The sequence below is a fragment of the Platalea leucorodia genome, assembly GCF_965183815.1.
Source record: "Platalea leucorodia genome assembly, chromosome: 2".
Classification (NCBI taxonomy): Eukaryota; Metazoa; Chordata; class Aves; order Pelecaniformes; family Threskiornithidae; genus Platalea; species Platalea leucorodia.
Genome location: NC_138824.1, coordinates 123,384,063 through 123,398,111, shown reverse-complemented (window position 1 = coordinate 123,398,111; position 14,049 = coordinate 123,384,063). Strand labels below are relative to the sequence as shown.

Genomic DNA, 14,049 nt, shown 5'->3' with positions numbered 1-14,049 from the left:
TGAATGGTTTAAAGTATCTTTTTGCTTACATAACTCTTAATAGATTTGGTTCTACCTTTGCTTAGTTAAGAAAGATTTAATTACATCCAGTATGTAGTCACAAACTTACAGAAAATTATAGTTTATATATGTAAAATCGTCTCAGGAAACCCACTGGTTAAATTGAGTCTGTTCAAAAGGCAGTGCCACGTGTTAAAACTGAGATCAGTGTTTTGATATGCATCAGTTATGCCTTATAGACTCTAATCTTAAACTGTCTGATGTCTTTATTTTGTCATTCTCTCTTCTCCAAGTAAGGAATGGGAAAGCATTCTCTAGTCTTAAAGATTAATTTTTAACATGTTTTGGTAGTGAGAACAAGATTAGCAGTCACTAACAGCAGCCAATCTCGGGGGAAAAAGTTCTGATTAATTGACTTCAACAACTATAAAGAATAATTAATCTTTTTTTGTGGGTATTAATAGAGTACTTAGCACCCACTCCTGCATATGCAATATCCTCTCATTTTGTTAAATTTCACATTTTCTTCTTATCCAGTGCATTTTGGTATGTTTGTGTTGGTTCAAATTCTGTATTTTGTTGACGTAAAGAACTTGGGTATGAGAAATCGTTTTAAATCATCGGCATGATTGCATCAGACATCAATGTGCCATAGCCCGGGGGTCATATGTAATCTGTCAGGATAATTCATCCAGACTGCATTGGAAGGCGCCTGCAGAAGAGATGAATGGTTCTCCTGACGACAGCAGTCTGCTTTCCGCTGCCGGTTCCTTAAGAGGCGCCCGCGTTTCTAACACACGTTTTAGGGAAGAGCCGAGCTTATTCCTGTTTGCTGTGGGCATGGTCCTCTGGACACATGAAGTTCAATGCACATCTGCAGACCTTCCAGCAAATGTCAGGTGCAATGCGTATGTGCAAGTGATCTGGTGCTTCTGCGAAGAGCTTGATCTGTTCTGCAAGTGCAGTAGGTCTGTTGTGTGACGGAGGGGGCTGAGAGAAAGCAAGGGACTCGTTCAGCTGGGTACTGACAACAGAAGTTGTCAGCCCATTCAGGACTAATCGATTTAGGAATTGATGTCTGTCTCTTCTATGTGTTCTCAGATATTCCACTCCCACGCGCGCAGAGATTAACAGAAGCTAAAGATTCTGTGGCACGTAATGAATGACTTGCAAATGAATGAAGTGGCTAATGCTCCTGTATATGTGGCCGTAGTGCAAAGAATTGTACTTTTTCTTGGAGAAATTGCTGAGTATTGCAGATTGCTTCCCTGGTACAGGATGTGTATGTGTGTCTCTGGAGTTGATCGGTGGTATTTATATAGCTTTGGCAGAAATGATGAAGCACCACTTATACAGAGAGGCTCAAGAACTACCCTTTTGTAATAGCAATAAAATAAAATGAGGTTTCATTGTTCTGCAAGTTGGAAGTGTGATTTTTAGCAATTTCCAAATAGCTCCTGAATGATGCTGCTGCCCTTGGCAGACTGTATATTGCATGCCGGACATGCAATGGTAATCTTTAAATTCTTCAGGCATGAAGTGTCTGGCACTTCTGCTATCACTAACCTGAGCGAAACACACAACAAAATGAGACCTAAAATGTCCAGTCAGAATGAGCTACTTTTAAAAATTGCCTTCACAGTGAGATGATGCTGTAGATGCGTTTCAGCACTTTTTCCCTTTCCGTTCCTTTCTAGTATGATTTGACAGCAGGTTCTTTAATATGGATAGATTAGAGGAGTATTTTTCCTCGCATGCTTTCAGGAAAGCCTACAACGAAAGGGAGATTTGAGATTTGCATCTCCATTAAATTGTGTGAGACAGATTACAAAGTTTTTTCTATCTAGCCACTGGAAACAAAGACTGGTTGGGCCAGGCTACAAGGGGAAATTTGACATTTCTTAGTGATGTGTCTTTAAAAGAAAAGTCTTGATGTCTTTTTAAAACTTAGAATATTTTATTTGCATTTTATCACCTAAACGTGTAAGAGTGTTTTTGCAATACTTTTGCTTTTCTCATCAGAAAGGTGCACCCTGTTCATCATACAAATGCAGTGCCGGTATTGTTTCATGCTTGAGACAGCTGAACAGCAAACTAGTGAAGAGGATGGTTTAAATGAATGTTAGGCATGATCTTTTCTACTTTTAATTGGAGAAATTCACAGTCGAAGTACAGTTTGGGTCAAAGAAGAGAGCCACGCTCTCCTTTGTCTTTGACTTCCAGCAGCATAGGCTTAAGATGCAAAAGTGTGGGGAAGAATCAAAGATACATAATCATGTGCATTATTGGTACTCCTGGTTGTAAGAAATAGAAATGTGTGTGGTTACTGCATTGCAATAACAGACCCATTGAAATAAGAAATAATTAACTACCAGGTATTCTAGATCGTGCAAGCATTTTTATTTCCCTTAAAGTGCACTTAGAACAATGTATCTGCCCATGCAGGTGAAAGCTACAATGATTTCATGTTCAAAAGGCCACTGTATGAGCGCATCTGCATAATATTTTCAATCTGTAAATGAGTAAACAGTTGCTTACCCCTGTCAGTGGATAGGAAAAGCACAGAACTGAGTAACTGGCTCATCATTTTTATGTAGGACATATCCTAAAACTGACTGCTGCTTATGTCGAAAATTAATTTTATATGTCTGCAGTATAAAGAGTGTTGAAATACTAGCCACAATTATCACCATGAATAAAGAGCTAGTACATATTTGTTGTTTTTATTGTTGTTAATATAACAAGTTCCATGTATTTTGTAATGTGTGTGAGTACTTGCTTGTGAAAAGCCAGTTTTAAAGGAATTGGTATTATTCTTGACTGTTAAGCATATTGTGACTAATAAGGAATCTGACATTTAAATGCTTACTTACTAATAAACCAAGGCCAGACAGGTTTTGAATGATAAATCTTTCACTTACTCTTAAGTTTATAACATGCCTTTGAAAAGAAACCAGGATTAAAATGATACACAAAGCATACGGTTTAACTTATCTCTTTGTACCATTGGACAATTGTGTCTCATGTATTAGAACAACAGTAATTTAGGAAAGTAATTTATCAGCTGTCACCCAAATGGAAATAATAGTTGTCATGGGATGGAACAAAGTGTTCTAAAGCAAATTGCTAAAGTTGAATGAAGAAAAACATGGCTAAACAACAGCTTTACAAAAAGAACTTTTGATTTTACTGAAGCAGATATTCCAGTTACCTTTTCCAAAGAAGGTGCATCATTTTGATTCAAGACTACTAGCAAGAAAAAAAGCCGCAGTTTGCATCTGTTTGTGATTCTGTATATACCAGTAGCACTTTAGCTTTTAGAACATGCAGCTATCTTTCAGTGTGCTCAGACTATGAAGAGAATAGGTTTTGTTACTAGAAATTGGGTGCTTTTGCAACCAGATTAATCAGACCTAGTTAAGTACCGCAGTTTTTTTCCCACATCACTTCAGTGGGCTTACTTTTCCATTCAGTCTTGCATGAAATACATTTAAGAATTCTTAAATTTAGTTAAAACTCTTAAATATGTGTACAATTTTTGTCCCTAAAGCTTAGCTTACCTTTTCATGTTTAGTAGCGGAACTGCACGTGTTAGTGTGTGATATGAAACACTTTCAGACTGACACTTCTAGCTGTCAAAACAAACATCTGTCAGTACAAATGATGTTGATCACTATGCATTTCCAGAGTGTGAAATCTTGACATAATGTTAAACCTGTTGTAATCACCATCACTTGTATACGCAGGCATGAATTTTGAAGGGTAAAATGGACCTACAGAGAATAAATGTATTTGGAGTGGTGTCGAAGACAATTTTTTAGCAGCATATCTAATCTGATTTTTGTCTTTGCTGTTTTTGCTTACATTACTTTGTTCAAGATCCTGAAAGGTCCTGATTGCTTTTAGGATAACATGTACAGGTCTCTTTCAAAAGATCTCTGGACCTTCTAGTGTCAAATGTTGAAAATGTGATAATGCTGTTCCTGGCCTGCTCATCTCATGGGACTAAATTCAATAAATAGGCTTTTTAGCCTCCAGTGCCAACAAAAATAAATCAGAGATATTATGAGGCTTATTTTATGGGGCTTATGTTATTGCAGGTGTTGATTTTCCTGGGTCTGTCCTTGTGCTCAGGAATACTTTGTTTCATCTTGATGCAGTAATTTATAAAGAGCCAGTGATGGTGGATGTTACTTAAAGAACGTTCTTGTTTGCAAAACAACACACAAATTCTTACACTTCTTGTACTACATACTGGGGGAAATTCATGTCTAGCTGTTGAGTAAATAGATTTATCAGTTTGCTCTTTATAATTTGATTTTGAGATTACACAATTTGTGCTATTTTTTCCACTTGTTAAACAAGTCTTCTTTAGTATTCTTACTGCTGTTTAAAATTAATACTGAAATGTTAGGTAGAGGGCTCCAGGTTGGAGTTATAATTTAATTTGTTGTACAAATCCAGAATGATGGAGCACGTTCTCTAAAGAGCTGTAAGAATTAATTACAGCATCAGAATTGCGGTACAGTAGAAAAGAACACACGAGCAGTTTGGTGATGGTCAGACCTGGCAGTTGTTTTCAGTAGAGCATTTGGTGTCTGCTGTCTTTCCACTTCTGTTCTTTTTCATCGTGCTGGGAATACGGTAACAACAGTAAAACTGATGTGCTCTTGTTTTATTGGAGGGTTTCTCCCTCCTTTTCAGAACCTGTTTTCTTCTGTACGTAGGTGTTGAGGGAACATGAAATAGCAGGGACATTCTCTGTACTGTCTGTGCAATTTTTTAAGTCATTAAGGATGAATTTTTATCTCGTTGAGGAAGTCATAGCAGCTCTCTGGCCACCTGTGATGAGAAGCTAACATTAGCTGAATGGTGTTTTCTCACAATTGCTGTTTCATCTGCATGTGACTTACCTTGGAGTTTTTTTGCAATATGATTAGTATGGTTAAAAAACCCAACAAATCTTATACCACTGTTAATAAACCAGGACGACTAAATCACCAGTGAAGCTTTGAAGATGAATGTGCATAGATGATTTATTTTTGTTCTTTTGTAGGTGATGGATGTGGACACACCGTTCTGGGCCCTGAAAGTGGAACTCTTGCTTCGATAAACTACCCACAGACCTCTCCCAATAGCACAGTTTGTGAATGGGAAATCCGTGTGAAGCCTGGGCAGCGAGTTCAGCTCAAATTTGGCGATTTTGATATTGATGACTCAGATTCTTGTCATTCCAGTTACTTAAGAGTTCACAATGGGATTGGCCCCACCAGGACAGAGATAGGTAGGAGCTTTTATTATTGGTATTTGAAAGGTATTGTCTTGTGTAGAACTTGGATATGCTGTTGGTACTTTTGTTACTTTTAAAATTTCTCCTTGTTTACCTGCTCTGAGCATAAAGTAACTACTAGGTGTATAGTTAAGTTCTTTTTTTATAGCCCTAGAAAACTGTTATAATTCAGTTGGATATTTGGCGGGGTAAGACCTTGCCTGAATACCTCATACACTGCTTTGTACAGTGTGGATTTTGAGTCTTATGAGAAGTGATAAAAAGAAAGAAGTGTTTATTATTTACAGGAATCTCAAATAAGGTAAAGAAAGAAGTTTCAGTAATTCTGTAGTCAGAGTTGTGTTTTTCCTGAGCTTCATAGCAAGGAAACTCTGCAAAACTTTGAGGAGCACAGGATGTACCTCACCACAGTAGAAAAACAGCCATCAAGGACCACTTTTAGTGAATTTACTACTGATAGTACTGTTAGAAAGCACAGCTAAGGAGAGAGTCTCCTGTATGCTCTACAGGTCTTCAGTACAGGGAGGGATTACAGGTGCCACTGTGACTATATAAAAATAGAAGTGGTAAAGAAAACAGTAGTCTGATTGCCCCTTTCTCTGGTGACATGCTCATTTCAAGTATGTTTACCATTGCTGCTCAGGAGATGAACTCTGTTTGGAATGCCAGAGTATTCTTAATGTAATTGTTCTTAAGTAATTGCATTTTGTTTACTGTTATTAAAGCGTATGTAAACATTTGTCGTCTTTTCACAATTCCTATATCCTAAAAATGTACTGAAAAAATGATGAGTAGTAATGATAGCAGAACATCCTACGTTTTGTTTGTGCACACAACTAGATGCTAAATGCAACACAGATCCTATAATCATCTTTGATTCTGCAGATTCTTAAAGGAAACTCCACTGTAATGTGGTTGTTTTTTTTCTCAGACATTTCCCAGTAGCTTGCAAAGTTCTTGTAAGCAGGGAATTGCAAAACTATGAGGATCTTCATTAAAAAAAAAAAAAAGTTAAAAAAAAAAAAAAAGTGTGTATATATCTATATCTATATCTATATATCTTACCTGAAATGTCTGTCTTTTTTTTTTGGAATACCTCTGATTTGAGCTGTTCATCTTGGTGGTATTAAAGGATGTCAGGCTTCAAAAGTTGTGTAGTTCAAATATCCCCCATCTTCTGATAATGTCCACAGTTTAATTTTTGTCCTCTCTAAGAGGACAAATTGAATTTCATGACTATAAGGCAGGGTTTTTTCCAAATAGCAGTGTGACATTGTCATCTATGTCAGGGTATATGTAGGGTTTTAAGACCCTTGTTTGCATAAAACTCAAAAAGCATTGTCATTCTTCCTTCACTAAAATTAGTTGTTATTGTGCAGATGAATTTTATTTTCTTTCCTAAAGCTTTAATCTGGAGAGAGAGGGAGAGAGAGAGAGAGAGAGAGAGAGAGAGATTTACTTCACCAAGACTGTTTTTGTGCGACTCAAATGTCCACCCCGCTAAACTGAGTCTTTTTATAAAGAGGCTAGTGGAACGTTAGCTTTGTTAACCCTCTTTTCCAGCTGTTACCTAGATAAGGGTGTGTGAAAATAAGTATCTGCTTGGAGCTGTTGAGCCAGACTTGGTCTAAAATAGGAAACGCTGAAGTCCTAAAATGGCAAGGAACATCCAGTTCTGATAAGTCTATTACTCACTTTTACAAGTGACTTAATGGGTTCGAGTAAATTTTCTACTTCATTTGTTTCTCTTGACTTTCAGCTGTTCCCAGCTGGTGTAGTAGCACAGTATGTTGAGCAAATGTGTGTGTTGTTCTGCTCTTAATAAATTAAATCACAGAACAAACAGTGATATTAACAGTGGCAGATACAGATGATGCAGATTCTTGAATGTTCATGTTTGAAGCAACAAACACTGGAGAGATTAAACAGTGACCTGAATCCGTTTGGAAGAAATCTGGATTTATCCTAACTTTTTCCGTTCAAGACTACTGACATGGTCTAACTTTAAAATACTTGTATTACATAAAATCTGAAATTCAATGATACCTACTTTAACCCCAAATGGCTTAGAAATTGGCTGATGAGATTAAAAAATGAATTGTTAGCGGGTTAGTTTATTGATAAACAGAGAAGGTTTCTAATGATGCTTTTAAGGGCCAGTTCTCATTCCCAGCCTTTTGAATATTTATCAATAAATCAAAAGAAGATTCAAATCCTTGGCACCAAGGTTGTCTCTGGTTTAGGTAAGATCTAGAGGTGTTCTGTATTAGATTTCATCGCAGTCCAATCACTGTGGGTCCACTTATTTAATACCTACAATGTAGGCCCAGACCTATAGGAGCAGAGAATGTAAGCTACCGTGGGAATTCCCTCTCCTGCTGTAACGTTGGTGTACGAAAGCACTTGGGGCCCTTCAACGCATAAGTGCAGACAAAATAGTAATATTACATCTTCTGCACGTACCATTGACAGAGGCGTCGCAGCGCTTGTGTTTTCTCCATTTCTAGTGCCTGCTTTTTAAAAAGATTGCTAAAAATCTGGCGAAAGGCCAGGAAAGAGTTAGAAAAATGATTTATAGTCTCAAAAGTACGTCTTGCCATGAATCATAAGGTGCATCAGTCTACAGTTTGTCAAAGGCTGTATCTCCATGGTGCAAGCAGCACTGGATAGTTTATCCAAGCTAGATTTAAATGTCTTGCCCTGTGTATTTGCCAAAGAAGAGGATAAATGGTGTCTTGAGGACAGTCTGACCTACCCTGAGAGGAGTCTCATGCTGGTCAGTCGTGTCACAAGATCCAGTGGCTGCAAACAAAACTTAAAAAAAAGGAAAAGTGGTAGTTGGAAAAGTGATGCAGTTCATCATAATGAATGCAATTCCTCATTGAAACAGGACTTAGAGCAAAACATAGGGTCAATGTGGAGCCTTGGTAAAAGGGAACTTACTTCTTTGTAACTCTTGCTGATCACCAGTTTAAGCAGTGAATTGAGGTAAGGTTCTATTTGTATAATATTATAAACGTCATTAAAGTATTGTAGACTCTTTTCTTTTTTTTTTTTTTCGTTAGAAAATACCTTTGCTTTGTTCAAAAAATATCTGAATAAGCAACATTTAGAAAGCTCTGAATAATGACAGGAATTTGTATTTCTAATTTTTTAAAATTTTATTAGTATTTAGAGAGTGCAGTTCACTTTTTAAAGGAATTTGACATACACATTATATTTGCATTATATTTGTTCTGTATTATATTTGTTAAGAACTATTCCTGCAGGGCAGTGTTATTCCACTCCCTCTACTTTAGTATGGTAATTTGCCTTTAGTTGAGAAGGGAGTCTGGCTTCTGTTTTTGCTATTTTACAATATGATAACATTATCAAGAAAGCAAATAAATGAATGGTGAACTGAAACATATGCAGTGTCATTTTCTGCTGGTGATTATCCACTTTGATTATCCACTGCAGAATCTTAAATAGCATTATAGGTGGTTTACAACATTGAATGATCAAGGGAGCCTATAGAACAGAAGATTTTTTTTTTTTTCTTAACAGGTTAATAAACTGATCAGTATTTTATTAAAGTTTCTAATTAGTAGGACTGGAGAATTCCATATTGATTTGGGTCTGTTTAACTGCCATTCATCCAGGTAATGTCATTTGGTAGTAATTCTAGGACGTCATAGGACAAATATTGTCAATATCTGCAGACTCCAGCATCTCAGTTTAAAATGTATTATTTTTGGTCATTTTGGATGGCAAGAGAAGTATCCAGATGCAGAACCTCTGTTAGGTGTTACAGGTGCAGCAAAACAGAAAGGGAACCAACTGGCAGTTTATATTAATGGTACTCACATATGCTTGTGTGTTGATGCGGAAGCGCAGTGAATCATGCCTGCTGTTGTCCAAAATTAAGTAGTTGACAGAAACGATGACATAATGGACAAGGAAGCAGTGCCCCAACAGCCGAGGGAAGAGAAGGGCTTTTTTCTCATTTGCTTCTGTAGATGATTCTCGTTGCCCTAACTTGATCCTTTTCCTTGACAGATTTCCATGGTCTTTGAAGAGCTGACTGCAAGGGTTATGCATGGCTAGAGGCGAAGGGGATAAGGTCACATTTATTTGCAAGTGTTAAGGGTGTGAGAGACTCTCACCTGTTGACAGTGGCAAAATAAATGTGGCACCCATGCTCTGCCATTTGCTTTAAATGGACACTGACTACGTTATTTAGTGTCACACACATGTATTTGGTTTTGAATATACGCCAGAAGTAATGAGAGCTTACGCTGCAAATGAAAAAAGATGCTTATTCCGTATGTTGGTTTTGGTCCATGTCTGTTCTCCTCCTTCTCTCCATAGGAAAATATTGTGGGTTTGGCTTTCAAATGGATGGTTTAATTACTTCAAAAAGTAATGAAATCACAGTACAGTTCATGAGTGGAATACACACTTCTGGACGTGGATTCCTTGCAGCTTATTCAACCACTGACAAATCAGGTATTTATAATTATTTGGTAATTTTTCTATGCTGGTAAAATTAGAGCCGCCTAGTAAAAACACAGAACTAATTTATTTATTCCTGCGTGCTCACAAATTAACTTCTAAAAATGCAGACCTCTAATGCAGTCTTCCTGATACCTCTGCACAGGAAATTGGACTGTCCAGTTACTATTTAAGTTACTGTAGTTTTAAAGAAATTATATCAAAGCTTGCCCTGCATAGCAGGGCAAGAATCACAGTTACCTGTTATGAATGAAAGAGCTGCTTCAGGTAAAAAAAATTTCTTATCGAACTGTATATATATCCTACAGACCAGCATCATGGAAAATTTTATTTCAGTAACAGTTTCCTATACTCCCTCAACTCTCTAATTATATAATCTGCTGCCTACTTTTAAGGTTTTTTTGCCATTTCTTGTTTTTTCTGTGTTTTTGGTTATTCTAGCCTCTGAAGGAGGCTGCTGTATTTGTTTTGCATCTCCTTCCACTCATCGTAATGGTGAGTGACATACGTGGTCCACAAGGAAGTGAAGGATTGCCAGCAACTGCGTCCCAAGGCAAAAGGCTTGAGAAAACCCTTTTTAGAAATAATTCTAAGAAGAGCAGATAAAGAGTTTTCGTTTTTAATTTATATTTTGTGGGTTTTCTGATGCTTTTCTCTCTGTATTTTGGACTGTATGTGCTGAAACACAGCAGACTGAACGTGAAATTTGAGATATCAGTCATGGATGCCAGTAACATGGCGCTCTAATGTTTGTTCCCTGTGCTGCCTGCTTTCAGTACCGTACGCCTGTTATATGCTGGAAACACAGGCCTAGCTTATTAATTTAATTTTGTGAAAAGAGTATACGTTTGTGTCTTTGAATTATGTCAGGTTCTCTTAAGTATAGCTATAAATTAAAATTAAGCTGCACAAAAAATAAAGGTTTGTAGTGTTTCTCTTCTTGTCTGTGTCACATTCTCAGTGGATTTCCTACTTACTCAGACAAATTATCAAGGTTCTACTGTAATACAAAATCTGTTGCAAGGAAATTCAGTAGGAACGTGTTTTTTTCATTCTGAGACTTTTGGTTAAGCCACAGAGGCTCAAATGTATATTTTTGTGCACTTTAAAAAGCATACTCAAACTTGTTGTCTTTATCATCCTCTTGACCTAACATTTTTTCTTTCCAGACCTAATTACCTGTTTAGACAATGCAAGTCACTTTTCTGAACCAGAATTCAAGTAAGACTGATTTTACCTGTTTCTCCCCAATCTCTTTCATGAAGTTATTTTAGTGTTTCTACTTCACTCTGTTCCTTATACCTGATGCAGCTTGAAAATTGGCTGTCCAGAGAACTTAAGAAACAAACTAATTGGGGTTAGAGCTGAATAGTGCTGACATTTGCACTCCTCCTTCCTCTCTCTGTCTCTCCTGGTTTTGTTATTTACGTGCAGTATACAGTAGAACCTCGTTAATTTGCACTAACACATACGAGCTAATATCTCATTCCCATAGAAGGAATATTGCTTTTGTAAACACATATTACAGCAGGTATACACCTTAAATACTGAAATTCATATTACAGTTATCTAAGGAGAACTATGAAATTCTTAAAAATTACAAACCCCTTTCACAGTTCAGTGTGAATTAATGAGGTTCTGTGGAGACACAAAATGCTGTACCTTCTGTTAGGGGAAACATGCCATTTCCCTGTTTTCTCCTTCTCCGTTTCCATCTAAAGCAAGGGTGGTGTTTACAGCTGCAGACTGTTGTGAAGTACCTAAACTTACTTTTTGGAGGGCTTCAGCCCTGGCATCATGAAACGTTTCAAAGTGCAGCCTTTGCATTCCTCTCTCATTTTCCCGAGTTCCAAAATAGGGCTCTGATTGTAGGTTCTGGCCTTACTCAACGTGTGTTGAAGTCTCTGCATCCTGCTGTTTTCGTGGAACCTGCAAAGTTGCTTCAACTGTTGTTGAACTGCAGTGAAAAATGTTAATAGTTTACTCCAGTTCACTGTTAAATCTTGAAGATGTAATAGTTTTTGTATGTGCAGCATGAAATGGCACTAGAACATGAACACGAGCTTGCGTCAGAGGTGCAGATGTCTTGCCTCTTGCTTTTCACGAGCTAGTGACATTAACTGAATTTGGCCAGGTTTTTATGATCAAAGCATTGCCAGGAGCTATTATAAAATAACGTTACTTTTCAGATGTATTACTTAAGGATGCAAAACAAATAGTTCTGCAGGTCTCCAGTTTATAAAATAAAATTCGTTAATACTGGTACTTAATGACTTTCAATTTACAGAAGCCATGCAGTATTTATAATATAAAATGCTGGCTTTATGAATTTATTATATTGAGACTGGAACTGTAGTTTCAGCTGAGACATTTTTTAAAACCTTTTCAAATGTCTGTTCTCCTGTTGTGTACTTCTCTTCCTATTTTATTGTCTAATTTGATATGTCTTCAATTAGGATATATCCTTAAATAGTGATATATGAATTATAACAGTGTATTGTAAATTAAAAACATAGTGACTGTTTTATAACATTATAGGAGTTGTAGTTGCATGCATATCTTGACTTGATATTTTCTTCTCTTCCAGTAAGTATTGTCCAGCTGGATGTGTGATTCCTTTTGCTGACGTTTCAGGCACTATTCCCCATGGATACAGAGACGTGAGTAAAAATACCGTGGGCTCACATGAATTTTGGTAAAACGCACACTGTGTAATTACAAGTCAATTATAGTTGTTCACATTAGTTCTGCTGCCTGGGTTCTGGAGTTTGTACCTCCTAAGGTGAATAGCATGGTACTAATTTTTTCGCACAGCTGTTAAATGGCTGGTGCTTCAGATGTTGCCATCTCCAAGAAGTGAAGTAGTGTAGTAGGGACTCAAACGTTTTTGTAAGGCCTGCTGAGAAGGGTGGATCAATCCAAATATTGTTTTCTGCTTCCTGTTTTGTTTTTATTGGCTTTATGAGGTTGGGAAATTCAGATTTATAAAGAGAGAACCAGTTCTTTTAATGGTGTCCCCTTGTTTTCGACACTGCAATGCATCTCTAAATACAGGGTCTCAGTGGTTATCTTAATTTTTTATTACAACATGAGGGATGAAATACTATTGGTGCTCAGCAGCTATAAAACCATTTGCAAAACAGATTTAATACTGTAACATTAATAGTGCTATAAACTGGAAATGAAAACCGTTAATAATGTACTATTTAGTTAGAACACGACAAAAACCTATACACCGTTTTTCTGTTGTAAGCTTTTGTAACTGAATTTGCATACCTGCCATAGGACTGGAGAGCGTTTGCTTTGTTTATGTTTAAGTGATTATAATTCTGCTAGCAATCTAGTAAACAATTACATTAAATATCTTTGTTTATCTTAAAATACTCTTTTAATAAGCCATTAGTTCTAGCACAGAGGAAAGACAATTTTAAAACGTTAGTGAGCACAGATTTTAATATTAAATATGAACCTAAAGTGTGCCCTTCTGATGTTCTTTTCTCAAACGTCTGTAAATCCTAGACTACCTGCTTAAATAATTACCCGTATGTAAAAATGTCACCACAGCGTAGCTGTGTTACATGTTCTGGTCCACAGTGAGTCCTCACTAAATGGCTGCGAGGTAATTTTTGTAGCTAGTAACAAGACGAAGTTGATTCTCTGCCTAACGTATTTGCAGCATCAGCAGGAGTTCTGCTTGTTGGGACATTTTTTGCCAAAATCTGGAAAAACTGTTTTCTCTGGAGGAAAAAGGAAACTTTAGGAAATAAATGCCCTGTGACTTTCTTTCTGTATACTTTATTGCTCTGAATAGAAGGCAGAGAATTTCCCAGAAGTCAAGCTGTGTGGCAAGAAATCAAATCGTCCAGCACGTTAGACAACGTTTCAGGGAGAGATTTCTCATGCATCTCTTTCAAATGATCAGCAGCTGCTTGCTGCTTTAAAAAATACCCTAAATCTTGATTCTTTTGTGCGTGACCCTAATGTCCACTGTCCTTGAGGACTTGGGGCGCTCATTGCTGACATGTTCTGGTGAGCAGGGAGGAGAGAGCTGCGTCTACTGCAGAATCCCATGCTCTTGCTTTCAAGGGAAAGTAGGAAAGGAAAGGGGAGCTGGGTGCATGAGCGAGACTTAATTACATTTCTTTAGAAAGATTTTGGGATATTTGGGGGGTGGGGAACAGGGTTAGAGCTTTTATGTGTGAGTATACTGAGGAGAATTATCTTTGGAAAAGTCTTGGTGAGCAGGTTTTTTTGCCAGTGAGCTT

At 37.2% G+C, this 14,049-nt stretch overlaps 1 protein-coding gene across 1 annotated transcript in view; it reads left to right on the top strand.

The window, feature by feature from the left end:
- DCBLD2 (discoidin, CUB and LCCL domain containing 2) overlaps positions 1-14,049 on the top strand; it is a gene marked incomplete at its 5' end in the record, with an annotated part of 38,238 nt that overhangs the window by 8,629 nt on the left and 15,560 nt on the right. Inside the window, 4 exons of the mRNA XM_082336609.1 lie at positions 5,057-5,284; positions 9,641-9,778; positions 10,954-11,005; positions 12,372-12,444. Coding sequence (XP_082192735.1) covers positions 5,057-5,284; positions 9,641-9,778; positions 10,954-11,005; positions 12,372-12,444 — 491 coding nt within the window. The remainder of the gene's footprint in view (positions 1-5,056; positions 5,285-9,640; positions 9,779-10,953; positions 11,006-12,371; positions 12,445-14,049) is intronic.